Below are 23354 nucleotides of genomic sequence, written 5' to 3'. Positions count from 1 at the left end.
TTCATGATTCAGATAGAGCATGTAATTTTAAACAATTTTCCAATTTACTTTTATCACCAATTTTGCTTTGTTCTCTTGGTATTCTTAGTTGAAAGCTTAACCTAGGAGGTTCATATGCTAATTTCTTAGACCTTGAAGGCCACCTCTTTTCAGAATGCATTTTAACAGTTTTTCACCACTAGAGGGTGTTAGTTCACGTATTTCATATAGATAACACTGTGCTCGTGCACGTGAAGTTATCTGGGAGCAGGCACTGATTGGCTAAACTGCAAGTCTGTCAAAAGAACTGAAATAAAGGGGCAGTTTGCAGAGGCTTAGATACAAGATAATCACAGAGGTTAAAAGTAGATTATTATAACTGTGTTGGTTATGCAAAACTGGGGAATGGGTAATAAAGGGATTATCTATCTTTTAAAACAATAAAAATTCTGGTGTAGACTGTCCCTTTAAGCTAGCTTTAGCAAGCTTTTAGTTTGTAAAACTGAATTAATGGTGGGAGGTGAATTTATAGGCATTTTGAGGTTTGGGAAACTTTGCCCCCTCCTGGTAGGAATGTATATCCCATACATCACTAGTTCATGGACTCTTGCCAATTACATGAAAGAAGAGAGCCAACATCCAAATAAATTAACCCCATCAAACCTGACAAGCAGGTACATAATGGGTTAATTCAGTCTCTGCCACATGCTTCAAAGTAAGTGCCTGCGCCATGTCCAAAAAGTAAATTTATGCTTACCTGATAAATTAATTTCTTCTATGGTACGACGAGTCCACGGATTCATCCTTTACTTGTGGGATATTATCCTCCTGCTAACAGGAAGTGGCAAAGAGCACCACAGCAGAGCTGTCTATATAGCTCCTCCCTTAGCTCCACCCCCCAGTCATTTGACTGAAGGTACAGGAAGAAAAAGGAGAAACTAAAAGGTGCAGAGGTGACTGAAGTTTAAAATAAAAAAAACATAATCTGTCTTAAAATGACAGGACGGGCCGTGGACTCGTCGTACCATAGAAGAAATTAAGTTATCAGGTAAGCATAAATTTAATTTTCTTCTATAAGGTACGACGAGTCCACGGATGCATCCTTTACTTGTGGGATACAATACCAAAGTTACAGGACACAGATGAACGGGATGGACAAGACAGATGGTTAAACAGAAGGCACCACTGGCTTGAAGAATTTTTCTCCCAAAAATAGCCTCCGAAGAAGCAAAAGTATCAAATTTGTAAAATTTGGAAAAGTTATGAAGCGAAGACCAAGTCGCAGCCTTACAAATCTGTTCAACATCATTTTTAAAAGCCCAAGTGGAAGCCACTGCTCTAGTAGAGTGAGCTGTAATCCTTTCAGGGGGTTGCTGTTCAGCAGTTTTGTATGCCAAACGGATGATGCTTTTCAGCCAAAAAGAAAGAGGTAGCCGTAGCTTTTTGACCTCTACGTTTTCCAAAATAGACAACAAAGAAGATGTTTGACGGAAATCTTTGGTTGCTTGCAAGTAAAACTTCAAAGCACGAACCACGTCCAAGTTGTGCAACAGACGCTCCTTCTTAGAGGAAGGATTAGGACACAGAGAAGGAACAACAATTTCCTGATTGATATTCCTATTAGTAACAACCTTAGGAAGGAATCCAGGTTTGGTACGCAAAACCACCTTATCAGCATGGAAAACAAGATAAGGCGAGTCGCATTGCAATGCAGATAGTTCAGAAACTCTTCGAGCCGAAGAGATAGCAACTAAAAACAGGACTTTCCAAGATAGAAGCTTAATATCTATGGAATGCATAGGTTCAAACGGAACCCCTTGAAGAACTTTAAGAACTAAATTCAAACTCCATGGCGGAGCAACTGGTTTAAACAAAGGCTTGATTCTAACTAAAGCCTGACAGAACGACTGAACGTCTGGAACATCTGCCAGACGCTTGTGCAGTGGAATTGATAAAGCAGACATCTGTCCCTTTAGGGAACTAGCTGATAATCCTTTCTCCAATCCCTCTTGGAGAAAAGACAAAATCCTAGGAATCCTGATTTTACTCCAGGAGAAGCCTTTGGATTCGCACCAAAAAATATATTTATGCCATATCTTATGATATATTTTCCTAGTGACAGGCTTTCGAGCCTGAATCAAGGTATCTATGACCGACTGAGAGAAACCCCGCTTGGATAAAATCAAGTGTTCAATCTCCAAGCAGTCAGCCGCAGAGAAACTAGATTTGGATGCTGGAACGGAACTTGAATCAGAAGGTCCTGTCTCAGTGGCAGAGTCCATGGTGGAAGAGATGACATTTCCACCAGGTCTGCATACCAAGTCCTGCGTGGCCACACAGGTGCTAACTAAATTACCGAAGCCCTCTCCTGTTTGATTCTGGCAATCAGACGAGGAAGGAGAGGAAAAGGAGGAAACACATAAGCCAGGTTGAACGACCAAGGTACTGCTAGAGCATCTATCATTACTGCTTGAGGTTCCCTCGATCTGGACCCGTAACAAGGAAGTTTGGCATTCTGACGAGATGCCATCAGATCCAATTCTGGTGTGCCCCATTGATGAATCAATTGTGCAAACACCTCTGGATGGAGCTCCCACTCCCCCGGATGAAAAGTCTGTCGACTTAGAAAATCCGCTTCCCAGTTCTCCACTCCTGGGATATAGATTGCTGATAGATGGCAAGAGTGAGTCTCTGCCCATCAAATTATTTTGGAAACCTCTATCATCGCTAGAGAACTCTTTGTTCCCCCTTGATGATTGATATATGCTACAGTCGTGATATTGTCCGACTGGAATCTTATGAATTTGGCCGAAGCCAGCTGAGGCCATGCCTGAAGCGTGTTGAATATCGCTCTCAGTTCTAGAATATTTATTGGAAGGAGAGCCTCCTCCTGAGTCCACACACCCTGTGCCTTTAGGGAATTCCAGACTGCACCCCAACCCAATAGGCTGGCGTCCATCCTCACTATGACCCATGCTGTCCTGCGGAAACACATTCCCTGGGACAGATGATCCTGTGACAACCACCAAAGAAGAGAGTCTCTGGTCTCTTGATCCAGATTTATCTGAGGAGATAAATTTGCATAGTCCCCATTCCACTGTCTGAGCATGCATAGTTGCAGTGGTCTGAGATGCAAGCGAGCAAACGGAACTATGTCCATTGCCGCTACCATTAATCCAATTACCTCCATACACTGAGCCACTGACGGCCGAGGAATGAAATGAAGAGCTTGGCAGGTGGTTAAGATCTTTGATTTTCTGACCCCTGTCAGAAAAATTCTCATGTCTACCGAGTCTATCAGTTACCAGGAATGGAAATCTTGTGAGAGGGACAAGTGAACTCGTCTTTATGTTCACCTTCCACCCGTGAGATCTTAGAAAAGCCAACACGATGTCCGTGTGGGATTTGGCTAGTTGGTAAGTTGATGCCTGAATCAAGATATCGTCCAGATAGGGCGCCACTGCTATGCCCCGCGGCCTTAGAACCGCCAGAAGGGACACTAGCACTTTTGTGAAAATACTGGGAGCTGTGGCCAACCCGAAAAGGAAGAGCCACAAACTGGTAATGCTTGTCCAGGAAGACGAACCTGAGGAACTGGTGATGATCTATGTGGATAGGAATGTGAAGATATGCATCCTTCAAATCCACGCTGGTCATATATTGACCCTCCTGGATCATTGGTAAAATTGTCCGAATGGTCTCCATCTTGAAGGATGGGACTCTGAGAAATTTGTTTAGGATCTTGAGATCTAAAATCGGTCTGAAGGTTCCTTCTTTTTTGGGAACCACGAACAAATTGAAGTAAAACCCCTGCCCCTGTTCTGCTTTTGGAACTGGGCAGATTACCCCCATAGTATATAGCTCTTCTACACAGCGTAAGAACGCCTCTCTTTTTGTCTGGTTTACAGACAACCGTGAAAGATGAAATCTCCCACTTGGAGGAGAATCTTTGAATTCTAGAAAATACCCCTGGGTCACAATTTCTAATGCCCAAGAATCCTGAACGTCTCTTGCCCAAGCCTGAGCGAAGAGAGAAAGCCTGCCCCCACTAGATCCTGTCCCGGAACGGGGATTGCCCCTTCATGCTGTCTTGGTAGCAGCAGCGGGCTTCTTGGCCTGTTCACCTTTATTCCAGGTCTGGTTAGGTCTCCAGACTGACTTGGATTGAGCAAAATTCCCCTCCTGCTTTGTGGCAGGGGAGGAGGTAGTGGGACCACGTTTGAAGTTTTGAAAGGAATGAAAATTATTTTGATTGGCCCTCATTCTATTTGTCTTATCCTGAGGAAGGGCATGGCTTTTTCCTCCAGTGATGTCGGATATTATCTCCTTCAGTTCAGGCCCGAATAGGGTCTTACCCTTGAAAGGAATAGCTAATAGCTTAGATTTTGAGGACACATCAGCAGACCAGGACTTAAGCCATAACGCTCTACGCGCTAAAATGGCAAAACCTGAATTCTTTGCCGCTAATTTAGCCAGTTGAAAAGCGGCATCTGTAATAAAAGAATTAGCTAGCTTGAGAGCCTTAATTCTATCTAAAATATCATCTAATGGGGTCTCAACCTTAAGAGCCTCCTCAAGAGCCTCGAACCAAAAAGCAGCTGCAGTAGTTACAGGAACAATGCACGCTAAAGGTTGCAGAAGAAAACCTGATGAATAAATATTTTCTTTAGAAGACCCTCTAATTTTTTATCCATAGGATCTTAGAAAGCACAACTGTCCTCAATAGGTATAGTTGTACGCTTAGCTAGGGTAGAAATAGCTCCCTCCACCTTAGAGACCGTCTGCCACGAATCCCGAATGGTGTCAGATATGGGAAACATTTTCTTAAAAGTAGGAGGGGGAGAGAACGGAATGCCTGGTCTATCCCATTCCTTAGTAACAATGTCCGAAATCCTCTTAGGGACCGGAAAAACATTAGTGTAAGTAGGAACCTCTAGATATCTATCCATTTTACACAATTTCTCTGGTGGAATTACAATAGGGTCACAATCATCCAGAGTCGCTAAAACCTCCCTGAGCAACAAGCGGAGGTGTTCAAGCTTAAACTTAAAAGCCGTCATATCTGAGTCTGTTTGAGGGAACATCTTTCCTGAATCAGAAAGCTCTCCCTCAGACAGCAATTCCCCCACCCCCAATTCAGAACATTGTGAGGGTACATCGGAGATGGCTAATAAAGCATCTGAGGGCTAAGCATTTACTCATATACCGGACCTACTGCGCTTCCCCTGCAAACCAGGCAGTTTAGATAATACCTCTGTGAGGGTAGTAGACATAACTGCGGCCATATCTTGCAGGGTGAAAGAATTAGACGCACTAGAAGTACTTGGTGTCGCTTTTGCGGACGTTAAAGGTTATGACACTTGGGGAGAAGTAGATGGCATAACCTGATTCCCTTCTGACTGAGAATCATCCTGAGACATACTTTTATCAGCTAAAATATGTTCTTTGCAATGTAAGGCCCTTTCAGTACATGAGGGACACATTTTAAGTGGGGGTTCCACAATGGCTTCTAAACACATGGAATGTTGGCTTTCTTCAATGTCATGACATGACATGTTAAGGGCTAGTAATGGCCACAAACAGGCTTGAAAACACTTTATTTAGTGAAAAAATAACAATCTGAAAAAAAAAACGGTACTGCGCCTTTGAGAGAAAAAAAAGCATACAATTTTTACAAAACTGCTTGAAAACAATAAAATTAATTTTATGATCAAAGCATCCCAACTCTGCAGCTAAGTTTGCCCCACAAGGAAAGGAATACTTAACCCTTACCAGAAAAAAACGGAAAATTATAAAACATTTATTTAAATAAAAAGCACCTACCTGCCCTCAGGGGTCTGTAAAACAGGGTTAAACCTTCGATTTGGCCCAATACAGCTCACAAAGGCCCACCGGATTTGGAGCTTGCTGCTTGCGTGAGAAAAACAATTGCGCAACTGAGGCGCGAAAATAGGCCCCGCCCATCTCACTCGATGTCTCAAAGCCTAAATTAACCACACCAGAGCGGTTTAAAACCTAGCCATGTGGGTTCATATACCCATAAATGAAGCCATGTGTACCCTTCTTAATAAAGCATAAAAACGTCTCTCCTTTAAAAACGTTATCTGCACTCCCAGACATGTAAACGTTTGCCCACAAACATTCTAACATCAGTGTCAACCATTTTTATATTGCCCATATATGCAAGCTCAGTAATACCCCTCTTTATACTTTAGGATTACTGCTTACCCTCTCCCTCATTGGGATACTGTCAGCCAATTCTGAAATAACACAGTCTCTCCGGAAAAAAATGACTGAACATACCTCACTGCTTATAGCATGAAAAACGTTCCTCACACTGAAGTTTCTTAAGTACTCCTCAGCCATTCTGTGGGAACTGCACTGGATCATCAGCCTCCAGGCAGAAGTCTTCATCCATCTGCTGCCTGAGGGAAAATAGTACACACCGGTACCATTTAAAATAAAAAAAACTCTTGCTTGAAGAAAATAAAAACTAACATTTTATCACCTCTTTCACTTTACCCTTCCTAGTGCTTAGAGTAGGCAAAGAGAATGACTGGGGGTGGAGTCAAGAGAGGAGCTATATAGACAGCTCTGCTGTGGTGCTCTTTGCCACTTCCTGTTAGCAGGAGGATAATATCCCACAAGTAAAGGATGAATCCGTGGACTCGTTGTATCTTATAGAAGAAACTAATTGCAAGCATTAAAAAGGGGCAGTAAACACATTGAGTTTAATATAAAATGTTAATGAAACATCTTTGTAATATGTTAACATTATTAGAATGTCAATTCTATTATTTATTTTGCCCTTTTCATGTAAATTATACATGAAAATTGATCAATTTCTAATTTTCAGATTTTAGAACTTGAAATGCATCTTATCAATACTGATGTAGCAAAGTTAACCCTAATACATATCTGTCACTGATTGGCTAGCCTTGCTGTCCCTGGACTATAACCCAGCTTGGCTCATCCAAAGAAAGCAAAAGGCAGGAGTTTGGCTATTGAAAAACAATTGCAGTAAAAATCAATTATAAATGACTGAATTCGGTTTTATAAGAAAATAATAACGTTCATACCATTTGCTGAGCAGGCGTAAAGCAGCTTGAGGATTAGGATAATGGGACAGAGGTAGGAGTTGTACCATCACAGGAAAGGAAGAAGGATTCATTAGTGTAATGTATTTTATCTGTTAAAACAAAACAGGGGCAATGTTTATTAAGAATGTGCATTTGTACAATATAACCTCAACTAACCTAACAAATATAAATAACCATTTCTACCGTTTAGGTTCTAGCAGTTAATCTAACCAAGTGATGCATATCATGTATTTTACAAATGTTTATGAACCACTGCCAGCTAGCCCATCAGAAGTAAGGAATTTGTCAGCCATACCGAGCTGTTACTTAGTGCAGTTGCAGTGAAGTTCACCACAATTCCAGGTTTGGCAATTAACTGTGGCAGAAATGTAAACGAACTTTCCGCATCTCTCTTCTCTTGTGCAATTTTGGCACATTCTGAGCTCTTTATCCTGCAAATGAATCATTAAAAAAGTGTTACCCAAACATGAACATATGCATTTTAAGATTTATTTGACTGAATAAGAGTTTAAAAACTAAAAGTATATAGCGTAGAGGACCTCATCTGACCCATGCGATGTAAGATGACCAACCCTGCTGTAGAGAAACATCAAGAGATAAAAGAATGACTCTGGACTGAAAAATAATCAAATTAAAGGGATATGAAAACCAATTTTTTTTCTTTCATGATTCAGATAGAGCAGCAATTTTAAGCAATTTTCTAATTTACTCCTATTATCAATTTTTCTACCTTCCTTGGTAATTTTATTTGAATAGCCGACTCCATGGCTTTACATTCCTGCATTTTCAAATAAAGATACCCTAGAGAACGAAAATGTTTTGATAATATAAGTAAATTAGAAAGTTGCATGCTCTATCTGAATCATGAAATAAAAAATTGTGCTTCATATTCTTTTAAGTATTTAAAAAATATATTTTACAAGCAGGTATTATGTATTTATAATAATAATTCCCCTCTAACTATGCACCATTTTTTTAGTTTTAATGAAAAAGTAACATGAGATACTTCCTCCATAGAGGATACTGGAGCACCTATGAGCAGACCAATGATACTTTAGTTTTTATCATGATGTTATAAGCGGAAGACTGAACAAATAATCGGCACCATGTATAATGCTTGGGAATCTCACACACAAACTCAGTTTATGGCTCGAGACATAAACCCTGTGAAAGTGCCAAAGAAGGAAGCAAATCTAGAGCTATGTAAATACAGGACTGAAATAAATGCATTTAACTTCTTCCATATTCAATATTATACCAAGCAATAACATTTTTTAGAAAGCTACACTAGCTACCTGAGCTAGTTAAGAAGGACTCAAGGGTTTTGTTTTTAATTAGTTTCATAATATTTTTAAAAAGTATCTGTATGATGCAATCAGTTCTTAAATCCTAAAAGTATAGCTGACCCTAATGTTTTAAATGTTTTTGTATAACACTTTTTTGTTTTAATAAAAATGAAATATCAAAACATATTACCTGCAAGCCTCCCCATCTTGCATTTGCCGATAAGTTTCATAAAGCACTGTTCCCAACTCATAATCTATGGTCCAAGCAGATGCACCAAGGGAAAGACTCTGCTGCCAGTGAAGCGTTTCTTCTATATTAGTATATATGTAAAAAAAATATAACATGCACGTTTAGGTTATGAAAGCAACAGTCTGGAACAGTAATTCTCAACTAGAATATCCAGCTCATAGCAAAAATCATGGATGAGGGGAAAATTTATGCTTACCTGATAAATGTATTTATTTTTTTACACGATGAGTACACGGATCATCTAATTACTAATGGGATATTCACCTCCTGGTCAGCAGGAGGAGGCAAAGAGCACCACAGCAGAGCTGTTAAATAGCTCATCCCTTCCCTCCCACTCCAGTCATTCAACCGAAGTTAGGATGAGAAAGGAAAAGCCAAGGTGCAGAGGTGTCTGAAGTTTACAATAACCCACAACCTGTCTAAAAACACAGGGTGGGCCGTGGACTCATCGTGTCAAAAAAGAAACAAATTTATCAGGTAAGAATACATTTTCTTTTCTTTTTTAAGACACAATGAGTCCACGGATCATCTAATTACTAATGGGATTCAATACCCAAGCTAGAGTACACAGATGATACGGGAGGGACAAGACAGGGAACCTAAACGGAAGGCACCACTGCTTGAAGAACCTTTCTCCAAAAAGCGGCCTCAGCCAAGGCAAAAGTGTCAAATTTGTTGAACTTTAAAAAAGTGGGAAGAGAGGACCAAATTGCACCTTGCAATCTGTTCCACAGAAGCCTCATCTTTGAACACCCATGAGGAAGCAACAGCCCTCGTGGAATGAGCCGTAATTCTCTCTGACAGCTGCTGTCCAGCAGTCTCACATGCAAACTGTATGATACTCTTCAGCCAAAAAGAAAGAAAAGTAGCCGTAGCTTTCTGTCCCTTATGTTTTCCTGAAAAAAACACAAACAAAGAAGACGACTGACGAAAGTCCTTAGTCGCCTGCAGGTAAAACTTCAAAGCACGGACCACGTCCAAATTGTGTAGGAGACGTTCCTTCTGAGAAGAAGGATTAGGACAGAAGGACGGAACAACAATCTCCTGATTAATGTTCCGATCAGAAACAACCTTAGGAAGAAATCCTATTTTAGTACGTAAAACTACCTTATCTGAATGGAAAATAAGGTAAGGAGACTCATACTGCAATCCCGAGAGCTCTGGCACTCTTCTAGCAGAAGAAATAGCAACAAGATATAAAACTTTCCAAGATATCAACTTAAAGGGACAGTCAAGTCCAAAAAAAAACTTATTTTTCAAATAGGGCATGTAATTTTAAACAACTTTTCAATTTACTTTTATCAACAACTTTGCTTTGTTCTCTTGGTATTCTAGTTGAAAGCAAACCTAGGAAGGCACATATGATAATTTCTAAGCCCTTGAAGCAAGCTCATGTAGGCCATATAGATAGCACTGTGATCATGCTCATGGCTAGTGGCAGACACTGCACTAATTGGCTAAAATGCAAGTCAATAGATAATAACTAAAATTCATGTGATTAGGGGCGGTCAGAAGATGCTTAGATACAAGTTAGTCACAGAAGTAAAAAGTGTATTAATATAACAGTGTTAGTTTTGCAAAACTGGGGAATGGGTAATAAAGGGATTATCTATCTTTTTTAAACAACAAAAATTCTGGTGTTGACTGTACCTTTAATATCTAAGGAAAGCATAGGCTCAAACGGAGCCCCTTGAAGAACTTTGAGAACTAAATTAAGACTCCATGGAGGAGTAACTGGTTTGAAAACAGGTCTGATCCTGACCAAGGCCTGGCAAAAAGATAGAACCTCTGGGACATCGGCCAGACGTTTGTGCAATAAAAAAGATAAGGCCGAGATTTGACCCTTTAGGGAAGTAGTTGATAAGCCTTTCTCCAAACCTTCTTGGAGAAAAAACAAAATCCTAGGTATCCTAACTCTACTCCATGAGTAGCTCTTGGATTCACACCAATAGAGATATTTACGCCATATCTTATGGTAAATCTTCCTAGCTACAGGCTTACGAGCCTGAATCATGGTCTCTATGACCGAGTCAGAAAAACCTCGCTTGGATAGAATTTAACGTCCAATCTCCAAGCAGTCAGCTTCAGAGAAACTAGATTTGGGAGAAGGAAGGGCCCTTGAATTAGAAGGTCCTTCCTCAACGGAAGTCTCCAAGGTGGCAGGGATGACAGATCTGCATACCAAATCCTGCGAGGCCAAGCTGGTGCAATGAGGATCACGAAGCACTCTCCTGCTTGATTCGAGCAATGACCCAAGGAAGAAGCGTAAACGGAGGAAATAGGTATGCTAGACTGAAGGTCCAAGGCACCCGCCAGAGCATCTATCAGTTCCGCTTGGAGGTCCCTGGACCTCGACCCGTATCTCAGGAGCTTGGCATTCTGTCGAGATGCCATGAGATCTAATTCCGGCTGACCCCACTTGAGAATCAGGCTGGAGAACCCTTCCGGATGGAGTTCCCACTCTCCTGGATGAAAGGTCTGCCTGCTCAGGAAGTCACCTACCAGTTATCAACCCCTGGGATGTGGATCGCCCACAGACAGCAAGAATGGGCCTCCGCCCACTGAATTATTTTGGTTACATCTGTCATTGCTAAGGAACTCCTCGTTCCTCCTTGATGATTGATGTAAGCCACTGAATGTTATGTTGTCCAACTGGAACCTGATTAACTGAACCGAGGCCAACTGGGGCCAGGCCAGAAGAGCATTGAAGATCGCTCTCAGCTCCAAAATGTTTACAGGAAGAGCAGACTACAACTGAGTCCAAATTCCCTGAGTCTTTAGGGAGCCCCAGACTGCTCCCCACCCTAGAAGGCTGGCATCTGTTGTCACAATCAACCAAGATGATCTGCGAAAGCAGGTTCCCTGGGAAAGATGATCCAGAGACAACCACCATTGACGAGAACCCCTTGTCTCCTCCAGTAGTATTTGAGGAGACAAATCCGTATAATCTCTGTTCCATTTGCCGGAGTATACTTAACTGCAGAGATCTGAGGTGGAACTGAACAAACGGTAAGTTGTCCATTGCCACCACTATTAGCCTGATTACCTCCCCGCACTGAACCACTAATGGCCGAGGAGGGAACTGAAGGAATCAACAAGTATCGATAAGCTTTGATTACCTGACTTCCATCAGAAAAATCTACATTGATAGGGAATCTATTATAGTTCCCAAGACAGTTACTCTTGTATTTGGGACTAAGGAACTCTCCTCTAAATAAACCTTCCACCCGTGAAAACGTAAGAAGGATAACACTCGTGAAAACGAAAGAAGGATAACACCAAGTCCGAGTGGAATCTTGCTTGATCTAATGATGGCGCCTGGACTAGGATATCGTCCAGATAGGACGCCACAGCAATGTCCCTTAACCTAAGCACCGGCAACTGATCTCAGAACCTTTGTGAAAATTCTAGGAGCTGTGGCAAGACCGAAGGTAAGAGCCAAGAACTGATAATATGTGTCCAGAAAGGCAAACCTTATAAGCTCGAGATGATTCTTATGAATGGTGACGTGGAGGTACGTGGAGGTAGTTTCCATCTTAAAGGACAGTACTCTGAAAAAAATTTGTCTAGGCTCTTGAGATCTAAAATTGGTCTGAAGGTTCCCTCATTTGTTTAGGGACCACAAACAAATTGGAGTAAAACCCCCAACCCTGTTCCGGTATTGCAAGTGGAAAAATCACTCCCAGGTTGGGAAGGTCTCTTACACAGCGTAAGAACGTCTCTCTTTTTGACTGATCTGCAGATAATCTTGAAAGCAGAAACCTGCCTCTAGGAGAAAAAACATTGAACTCTAGTTTGTATCCCTTGTCCCGTATCGGGGTGTACCCTTCATGTTGTCTTTAATTCAACAGCAGGCGGATTGGATTGTTTTCCCTTTATTCCAATATTGATTGGGTCTCCATACAGGTGGAAACCATTTCTGATTGGAGGAAACAGAGAAAGAATTTCCCTTGAAATTTTCGAAAGGAACGAAAATTATTCTGTCATCCATTTAGTTTGTCTCCCTTATCTTGAATGAGAAGATAAACCTTACCAAGGTAGCATAGAAAAAACACCAACAGGTCAGGTCCAAACAAGATCTTCCCCTTGTATGTGATTCCAGCCGAAAAACCTGAAGGGGAGCATCTGAAATAAAAGAGATGTTTAGCTGAATCGCCCTTATCCTATCCTGGAATTCCTAGAGAGTGTCTGTCCGAATACAGTCAGACAACGCATCAATCAGTACACTGCACTGGTAAGAGAGCAATACAAACCGTAGATAAGTTTAACCCCTGACGGGCACACATTCTTTGATAGGATCTGCTCTATTTGGAGAAAAAGGGGGAACCCCCTATATAATCATTGTAGCCCTATGTGGTACAAACAAAGTTTCTACCATGAAGGGCACGTCAAAATATGTATATAGCTTACTGGACTTATTAGGATTGAACCACGCCCAGGGTAACAACAACCTCCTTAAGTAGCAAACGGAGATGTACAAGCTTAAACTGAAAGAAAACAACCCCAGTACTAAACAAAGGAATTACCTAGACAGAGTCTTAGATTTCCTCCTAATATACCACCAAAGTATCTTCCTCTGCAGGTCTCATGGAAGAAAATTCGGAATATCTACTGTAATATCAGCAAAATTAACTGATTAAAACAGAATTTATGTTTACCTGATAAATTACTTTCTCCAACGGTGTGTCCGGTCCACGGCGTCATCCTTACTTGTGGGATATTCTCTTCCCCAACAGGAAATGGCAAAGAGCCCAGCAAAGCTGGTCACATGATCCCTCCTAGGCTCCGCCTACCCCAGTCATTCGACCGACGTTAAGGAGGAATATTTGCATAGGAGAAACCATATGATACCGTGGTGACTGTAGTTAAAGAAAATAAATTATCAGACCTGATTAAAAAACCAGGGCGGGCCGTGGACCGGACACACCGTTGGAGAAAGTAATTTATCAGGTAAACATAAATTCTGTTTTCTCCAACATAGGTGTGTCCGGTCCACGGCGTCATCCTTACTTGTGGGAACCAATACCAAAGCTTTAGGACACGGATGAAGGGAGGGAGCAAATCAGGTCACCTAAATGGAAGGCACCACGGCTTGCAAAACCTTTCTCCCAAAAATAGCCTCAGAAGAAGCAAAAGTATCAAACTTGTAAAATTTGGTAAAAGTGTGCAGTGAAGACCAAGTCGCTGCCCTACATATCTGATCAACAGAAGCCTCGTTCTTGAAGGCCCATGTGGAAGCCACAGCCCTAGTGGAATGAGCTGTGATTCTTTCAGGAGGCTGCCGTCCGGCAGTCACATAAGCCAATCTGATGATGCTTTTAATCCAAAAAGAGAGAGAGGTAGAAGTTGCTTTTTGACCTCTCCTTTTACCAGAATAAACAACAAACAAGGAAGATGTTTGTCTAAAATCCTTTGTAGCATCTAAATAGAATTTTAGAGCGCGAACAACATCCAAATTGTGCAACAAACGTTCCTTCTTCGAAACTGGTTTCGGACACAAAGAAGGCACGACTATCTCCTGGTTAATGTTTTTGTTAGAAACAACTTTTGGAAGAAAACCAGGTTTAGTACGTAAAACCACCTTATCTGCATGGAACACCAGATAAGGAGGAGAACACTGCAGAGCAGATAATTCTGAAACTCTTCTAGCAGAAGAAATTGCAACCAAAAACAAAACTTTCCAAGATAATAACTTAATATCAACGGAATGTAAGGGTTCAAACGGAACCCCCTGAAGAACTGAAAGAACTAAGTTGAGACTCCAAGGAGGAGTCAAAGGTTTGTAAACAGGCTTGATTCTAACCAGAGCCTGAACAAAGGCTTGAACATCTGGCACAGCTGCCAGCTTTTTGTGAAGTAACACAGACAAGGCAGAAATCTGTCCCTTCAAGGAACTTGCAGATAATCCTTTCTCCAATCCTTCTCGAAGAAAGGATAGAATCTTAGGAATCTTTACCTTGTCCCAAGGGAATCCTTTAGATTCACACCAACAGATATATTTTTTCCATATTTTGTGGTAAATTTTTCTAGTTACAGGCTTTCTGGCCTGAACAAGAGTATCAATAACAGAATCTGAGAACCCTCGTTTTGATAAGATCAAGCGTTCAATCTCCAAGCAGTCAGCTGGAGTGAAACCAGATTCGGATGTTCGAACGGACCTTGAACAAGAAGGTCTCGTCTCAAAGGTAGCTTCCATGGTGGAACCGATGACATATTCACCAGATCTGCATACCAAGTCCTGCGTGGCCACGCAGGAGCTATCAAGATCACCGACGCCCTCTCCTGATTGATCCTGGCTACCAGCCTGGGGATGAGAGGAAACGGCGGGAATACATAAGCTAGTTTGAAGGTCCAAGGTGCTACTAGTGCATCTACTAGAGTCGCCTTGGGATCCCTGGACCTGGACCCGTAGCAAGGAACCTTGAAGTTCTGACGAGAGGCCATCAGATCCATCTCTGGAATGCCCCACAGTTGAGTAATTTGGGCAAAGATTTCCGGATGGAGTTCCCACTCCCCCGGATGTAATGTCTGACGACTCAGAAAATCCGCTTCCCAATTTTCCACTCCTGGGATGTGGATTGCAGACAGGTGGCAGGAGTGAGTCTCCGCCCATTGAATGATTTTGGTCACTTCTTCCATCGCCAGGGAACTCCTTGTTCCCCCCTGATGGTTGATGTACGCAACAGTCGTCATGTTGTCTGATTGAAACCGTATGAACTTGGCCTTTGCTAGCTGAGGCCAAGCCTTGAGAGCATTGAATATCGCTCTCAGTTCCAGAATATTTATCGGTAGAAGAGATTCTTCCCGAGACCAAAGACCCTGAGCTTTCAGGGGTCCCCAGACCGCGCCCCAGCCCATCAGACTGGCGTCGGTCGTGACAATGACCCACTCTGGTCTGCGGAAGGTCATCCCTTGTGACAGGTTGTCCAGGGACAGCCACCAACGGAGTGAGTCTCTGGTCCTCTGATTTACTTGTATCTTCGGAGACAAGTCTGTATAGTCCCCATTCCACTGACTGAGCATGCACAGTTGTAATGGTCTTAGATGAATGCGCGCAAAAGGAACTATGTCCATTGCCGCTACCATCAAACCTATTACTTCCATGCACTGCGCTATGGAAGGAAGAGGAACGGAATGAAGTGTTTGACAAGAGTTTAGAAGTTTTGTTTTTCTGGCCTCTGTCAGAAAAATCCTCATTTCTAAGGAGTCTATTATTGTTCCCAAGAAGGGAACCCTTGTCGACGGAGATAGAGAACTCTTTTCCACGTTCACTTTCCATCCGTGAGATCTGAGAAAGGCCAGGACTATGTCCGTGTGAGCCTTTGCTTGAGGAAGGGACGACGCTTGAATCAGAATGTCGTCCAAGTAAGGAACTACTGCAATGCCCCTTGGTCTTAGTACCGCTAGAAGGGACCCTAGTACCTTTGTGAAAATCCTTGGAGCAGTGGCTAATCCGAAAGGAAGCGCCACGAACTGGTAATGCTTGTCCAGGAATGCGAACCTTAGGAACCGATGATGTTCCTTGTGGATAGGAATATGGAGATACGCATCCTTTAAATCCACCGTGGTCATGAATTGACCTTCCTGGATGGAAGGAAGAATTGTTCGAATGGTTTCCATTTTGAACGATGGAACCTTGAGAAACTTGTTTAAGATCTTGAGATCTAAAATTGGTCTGAACGTTCCCTCTTTTTTGGGAACTATGAACAGATTGGAGTAGAACCCCATCCCTTGTTCTCCTAATGGAACAGGATGAATCACTCCCATTTTTAACAGGTCTTCTACACAATGTAAGAATGCCTGTCTCTTTATGTGGTCTGAAGACAATTGAGACCTGTGGAACCTCCCCCTTGGGGGAAGCCCCTTGAATTCCAGAAGATAACCTTGGGAGACTATTTCTAGTGCCCAAGGATCCAGAACATCTCTTGCCCAAGCCTGAGCGAAGAGAGAGAGAGTCTGCCCCCCACCAGATCCGGTCCCGGATCGGGGGCCAACATTTCATGCTGTCTTGGTAGCAGTGGCAGGTTTCTTGGCCTGCTTTCCCTTGTTCCAGCCTTGCATTGGTCTCCAGGCTGGCTTGGCTTGAGAAGTATTACCCTCTTGCTTAGAGGACGTAGCACTTGGGGCTGGTCCGTTTCTACGAAAGGGACGAAAATTAGGTTTATTTTTGGCCTTGAAAGACCTATCCTGAGGAAGGGCGTGGCCCTTACCCCCAGTGATATCAGAGATAATCTCTTTCAAGTCAGGGCCAAACAGCGTTTTCCCCTTGAAAGGAATGTTAAGTAGTTTGTTCTTGGAAGACGCATCCGCTGACCAAGATTTCAACCAAAGCGCTCTGCGCGCCACAATAGCAAACCCAGAATTTTTCGCCGCTAACCTAGCCAATTGCAAAGTGGCGTCTAGGGTGAAAGAATTAGCCAATTTGAGAGCACGGATTCTGTCCATAATCTCCTCATAAGGAGGAGAATCACTATCGATCGCCTTTACTAGCTCATCGAACCAGAAACACGCGGCTGTAGTGACAGGGACAATGCATGAAATTGGTTGTAGAAGGTAACCTTGCTGAACAAACATCTTTTTAAGCAAACCTTCTAATTTTTTATCCATAGGATCTTTGAAAGCACAACTATCTTCTATGGGTATAGTGGTGCGTTTGTTTAAAGTAGAAACCGCTCCCTCGACCTTGGGGACTGTCTGCCATAAGTCCTTTCTGGGGTCGACCATAGGAAACAATTTTTTAAATATGGGGGGAGGGACGAAAGGTATACCGGGCCTTTCCCATTCTTTATTTACAATGTCCGCCACCCGCTTGGGTATAGGAAAAGCTTCTGGGAGCCCCGGGACCTCTAGGAACTTGTCCATTTTACATAGTTTCTCTGGGATGATCAAATTCTCACAATCATCCAGAGTGGATAATACCTCCTTAAGCAGAGCGCGGAGATGTTCCAACTTAAATTTAAATGTAATCACATCGGGTTCAGCTTGTTGAGAAATTTTCCCTGAATCTGAAATTTCTCCCTCAGACAAAACCTCCCTGGCCCCCTCAGACTGGTGTAGGGGCATTTCAGAACCATTATCATCAGCGTCCTCATGCTCTTCAGTATCTAAAACAGAGCAGTCGCGCTTGCGCTGATAAGTGGGCATTTTGGCTAAAATGTTTTTGATAGAATTATCCATTACAGCCGTTAATTGTTGCATAGTAAGGAGTATTGGCGCGCTAGATGTACTAGGGGCCTCCTGAGTGGGCAAGACTGGTGTAGACGAAGGAGGGAATGATGCAGTACCATGCTTACTCCCCTCACTTGAGGAATCATCTTGGGCATCATTTTCAGTGTCACATAAATCACATCTATTTAAATGAGAAGGAACCTTGGCTTCCCCACATTCAGAACACAGTCTATCTGGTAGTTCAGACATGTTAAACAGGCATAAACTTGATAACAAAGTACAAAAAACGTTTTAAAATAAAACCGTTACTGTCACTTTAAATTTTAAACTGAACACACTTTATTACTGCAATTGCGAAAAAGTATGAAGGAATTGTTCAAAATTCACCAAAATTTCACCACAGTGTCTTAAAGCCTTAAAAGTATTGCACACCAAATTTGGAAGCTTTAACCCTTAAAATAACGGAACCGGAGCCGTTTTTATCTTTAACCCCTTTACAGTCCCTGGTATCTGCTTTGCTGAGACCCAACCAAGCCCAAAGGGGAATACGATACCAAATGACGCCTTCAGAAAGTCTTTTCTATGTATCAGAGCTCCTCACACATGCGACTGCATGTCATGCTTCTCAAAAACAAGTGCGCAATACCGGCGCGAAAATGAGGCTCTGCCTATGATTAGGGAAAGCCCCTAGAGAATAAGGAGTCTAAAACAGTGCCTGCCGATATTATTTTACAAAAATACCCAGATTAAATGATTCCTCAAGGCTAAATATGTGTATTATATGAATCGATTTAGCCCAGAAAATGTCTACAGTCTTAATAAGCCCTTGTGAAGCCCTTATGTACTGTCTGAATAAAAATGGCTTACCGGATCCCATAGGGAAAATGACAGCTTCCAGCATTACATCGTCTTGTTAGAATGTGTCATACCTCAAGCAGCAAAAGACTGCTCACTGTTCCCCCAACTGAAGTTAATTCCTCTCAACAGTCCTGTGTGGAACAGCCATGGATTTTAGTAACGGTTGCTAAAATCATTTTCCTCTTACAAACAGAAATCTTCATCTCTTTTCTGTTTCAGAGTAAATAGTACATACCAGCACTATTTTAAAATAACAAACTCTTGATTGAATAATAAAAACTACAGTTAAACACTAAAAAACTCTAAGCCATCTCCGTGGAGATGTTGCCTGTACAACGGCAAAGAGAATGACTGGGGTAGGCGGAGCCTAGGAGGGATCATGTGACCAGCTTTGCTGGGCTCTTTGCCATTTCCTGTTGGGGAAGAGAATATCCCACAAGTAAGGATGACGCCGTGGACCGGACACACCTATGTTGGAGAAATACATTTTCTCAATTGTTTTCCCTACAGCATGAGAAAAACAAACAATGCAACAGATATCGCTTCAATGATATTAGGAGGCAATGTCTTGCAAAGTAACTCTCTGTGGAGTTTATGAGGAAGCGCAGGGCACTGCATTTGAAGACTAAAAATGTTATATTGGTGGCACCACGTTTTCATGCTGTCTGTGCGTTTTAAAATAATAAGGGGACAATATGTAGAGTCTCTGGGACCAATCTGACTCACATATAGGTGATTATCAAAGACAAAACTAACGCAGAAAAAAACTTTACTGTTTCTTTAATTTTTAAAGTGTAATTTTTTTCTGCACTTTATTGATCGTCTACTCTTTAGAGTGTAGACCTTATGATTCATTACTGCGAGCTACCTGGACTCTTGTGCAAACATGTCTGACTTAGTACAACATATTGCAACCTCTTCACCTCAGCTAAGCCTAGCTGAGGTGCCTGCCAGCGCTGCTGCTCGGCAAAAATTCCGGACTCATTGCTGTAGGACTGTCCGGTACAGAGAACAAACACCCAGATGTCTCCTCTGATTTTCTAAATTGTTTTCCTCCTTCCAAAAACAGAAGCTTAGCAAAGTGGCGTGCAACAATATTGGCGCCACACCAAAACTCCGCCCATTGTGGGCGTTACCAAAAGCCATCTCCCGGTCGCCATTAATTTGTAACAAGTGAAGGCGCCGGGAGAACAACAACAGACCGCTCAAAACTCAAATCGTGCAACTGTCAGCCAGACACACATTCCAAACGTGAATCCTCAAACTGAACCCGCAACACAACAAATATAAATATGCAATATACTGAGCAGCTGCCAGTCCCAGACATACAGCCTAAACGTGGAACCACCACACATGGAGCCTGCAGTATTAGCCCACAGCAACACGCAAAGTATAGGGTAGCTGTCAGTCCCAGACACACAGAGCAAACATGGAACCACCCCAAATTGAGCCTGCAGCACTAACCCACATCAGCATTCAATGTATTGGGTAGCTGTTAGTCTCACATTGAGCTTGCAGTAATAGTGCAATGTCCCGGTCGGCTATTAATCAACCGCCGGGAGGAGAGCTAATGCATCACATACAGTCCCATAACTCTGTAACCCTTAATAAAGAGCCAAAATTTAATGAGGTCCAAATAAAAAATAAAGTGTCTAACCATTCTCTGAGTTTACTTCCCCCCGAAAAAAAGTCAGCACTTACCTCATTTTCTGCCGGATAGTAAGGCAGTACCAGGTTTAAGAGGTCCTCTCCCTCCCATGGACCTGTAATATAACGAAAGTCTTGATTAATCCCTCAGATTTTCTTAGTAAGGGCAGCATCAGTATGGGAGGCGCAGTGAGAATTATGTCCCACAAGTTCCCATTGCTCTAAAGCCACCAAAGCTCTACTGAAGAGACTGATATGGACTATGGCTACACCCTAGGACAAAGCAGCACAATCTTGTACTACTTTAAAAATAATAAACTCTTGATTGAAGAATCTAATCTAACACCTCACTTTACCTCTTCCTATCACTAACGTAGGCAAAGAGAATAACTGGAGTGGGAGGGAAGGGAAGAGCTATTTAACAGCTCTGCTGTGGTGCTCTTTGCCTCCTCCTGCTGACCAGGAGGTGAATATCCCATTAGTAATTAGATGATCCGTGGACTGATCGTGTCTTAAAAAAGAAAATACTTTGCTTGTGATATCTTTAAAATAGGAATTGTGCAATAATACCTTTATATACACATAAAGTAAAGGGAAAAAAGAAAAAAGTATATAGCTTATAAGCTGCAATGGGAGCTAGAGGGCAACAGAGACAAACAATTTACAGAATAGACAGTTCATATTCAAATGATAAAGTTAGTCTTCGGATCTGATAGAGGGGATAAACCACCCCTTGCTGAAGTGTAATAGGTAATCTGCTTTTAGTAGTTATCACATTATTAGCTATACGTTTTAGTTAGCTACTACAGACAGCTGTTAAGAAACAACTAAAGAGAAAGTCACTATTGATCATTCACGGCATAAACAGAAGTAAAAACTGCAGTCTACTGTTCAAAGAGTGTTAATATTTAACTTTAGCTAGACAGTAAATTCAAAATGATTCAGATAGAGCAACAAATTATACAACAGTCTAGGCCACTCATGACTAACCTTGGCACCCCAGATGTTTTGAAACTATATTTCCCATGATGCTTAGGCACTCTGCAGACTAGCTAAGCATCATGGGAAATGTAGATCTGAAACATAAAGGTTAGTCATCACTGGTGTAGGCTATTTAAGAAATGTATAACGTAATCGATCCTGGTTTGCAAAACAATGTAATTGGCAAGACATATTAAATTATTTTAAAACATTTTTTGTTATTTCGTGCTTAATTGCTGATATGTGCCATGAGTTTAATGTCTGTTTAACTGAACCTCACAGCCGTCACTCATTTATCTTAAAATAACATAATTTATGCTTACCTGATAAATTCCTTTCTTCTGTAGTGTGATCAGTCCACGGGTCATCATTACTTCTGGGATATTACTCCTCCCCAACAGGAAGTGCAAGAGGATTCACCCAGCAGAGCTGCATATAGCTCCTCCCCTCTACGTCACTCCCAGTCATTCGACCAAGGACCAACGAGAAAGGAAAAGCCAAGGGTGAAGTGGTGACTGGAGTATAAATTAAAAAATATTTACCTGCCTTAAAAACAGGGCGGGCCGTGGACTGATCACACTACAGAAGAAAGGAATTTATCAGGTAAGCATAAATTATGTTTTCTTCTGTTAAGTGTGATCAGTCCACGGGTCATCATTACTTCTGGGATACCAATACCAAAGCAAAAGTACACGGATGACGGGAGGGATAGGCAGGCTCTTTATACAGAAGGAACCACTGCCTGAAGAACCTTTCTCCCAAAAATAGCCTCCGATGAAGCAAAAGTGTCAAATTTGTAAAATTTGGAAAAAGTATGAAGCGAAGACCAAGTTGCAGCCTTGCAAATCTGTTCAACAGAGGCCTCATTCTTGAAGGCCCAAGTGGAAGCCACAGCTCTAGTAGAATGAGCTGTAATTCTTTCAGGAGGCTGCTGTCCAGCAGTCTCATAAGCTAAACGAATTATGCTACGAAGCCAAAAAGAAAGAGAGGTAGCGGAAGCTTTTTGACCTCTCCTCTGCCCAGAGTAAATGACAAACAGAGAAGACGTTTGTCGAAATTCCTTAGTTGCCTGTAAGTAAAATTTTAGAGCACGGACTACATCCAGGTTGTGCAGTAGACGTTCCTTCTTTGAAGAAGGATTTGGGCATAAAGAAGGAACAACAATCTCTTGATTGATATTCCTGTTAGTAACTACCTTAGGTAAGAACCCAGGTTTAGTACGCAGGACTACCTTATCCGAATGAAAAATCAAATAAGGAGAATCACAATGTAAGGCTGATAATTCAGAGACTCTTCGAGCCGAGGAAATAGCCATTAAAAATAGAACTTTCCAAGATAACAACTTTATATCAATGGAATGAAGGGGTTCAAACGGAACTTAATTCTGGCCAAAGCCTGACAAAAAGCCTGGACGTCAGGAACTTCTGACAGACGTTTGTGTAACAGAATGGACAGAGCTGAGATCTGTCCCTTTAATGAACTAGCAGATAAACCCTTTTCTAAACCTTCTTGTAGAAAAGACAATATCCTAGGAATCCTAACCTTACTCCAAGAGTAACCTTTGGATTCACACCAATATAGGTATTTACGCCATATCTTATGGTAAATCTTTCTGGTAACAGGTTTCCTAGCCTGTATTAAGGTATCAATAACTGACTCAGAAAATCCACGTCTTGATAAAATCAAGCGTTCAATTTCCAAGCAGTCAGCTTCAGAGAAGTTAGATTTTGATGTTTGAAGGGACCCTGTATCAGAAGGTCCTGTTTCAGAGGTAGAGACCAAGGTGGACAGGATGACATGTCCACCAGGTCTGCATACCAAGTCCTGCGTGGCCACGCAGGTGCTATTAGAATCACTGATGCTCTCTCTTGTTTGATTCTGGCAATCAATCGAGGAAGCAACGGGAAGGGTTGAAACACAAGTCCCAAGGTGCTGTCAGAGCATCTATCAGGACTGCTCCTGGATCCCTGGATCTGGACCCGTAACGAGGAAGCTTGGCGTTCTGTCGAGACGCCATGAGATCTATCTCTGGTTTGCCCCAACGTCGAAGTATTTGGGCAAAGACCTCCGGATGAAGTTCCCACT

General features: G+C 42.1%; 1 protein-coding gene across 1 annotated transcript in view; it reads right to left on the bottom strand.

Annotated features, from left to right (window-relative positions):
• Nucleotides 1-23354, bottom strand: part of TMEM131L (transmembrane 131 like) — a gene marked incomplete in the record, with an annotated part of 682792 nt that overhangs the window by 313687 nt on the left and 345751 nt on the right. The window contains 3 exon segments of the mRNA XM_053703753.1: nt 7059-7168; nt 7375-7510; nt 8556-8676. Of these exon segments, the coding sequence (XP_053559728.1) occupies nt 7059-7168; nt 7375-7510; nt 8556-8676 (367 nt within the window).

The sequence above is a fragment of the Bombina bombina genome, chromosome 2 (assembly GCF_027579735.1).
Source record: "Bombina bombina isolate aBomBom1 chromosome 2, aBomBom1.pri, whole genome shotgun sequence".
In the NCBI taxonomy this organism is placed as follows: Eukaryota; Metazoa; Chordata; class Amphibia; order Anura; family Bombinatoridae; genus Bombina; species Bombina bombina.
Note: the sequence above shows the minus strand (reverse complement) of the source record. Positions and strands in the feature narration are given on the sequence as shown.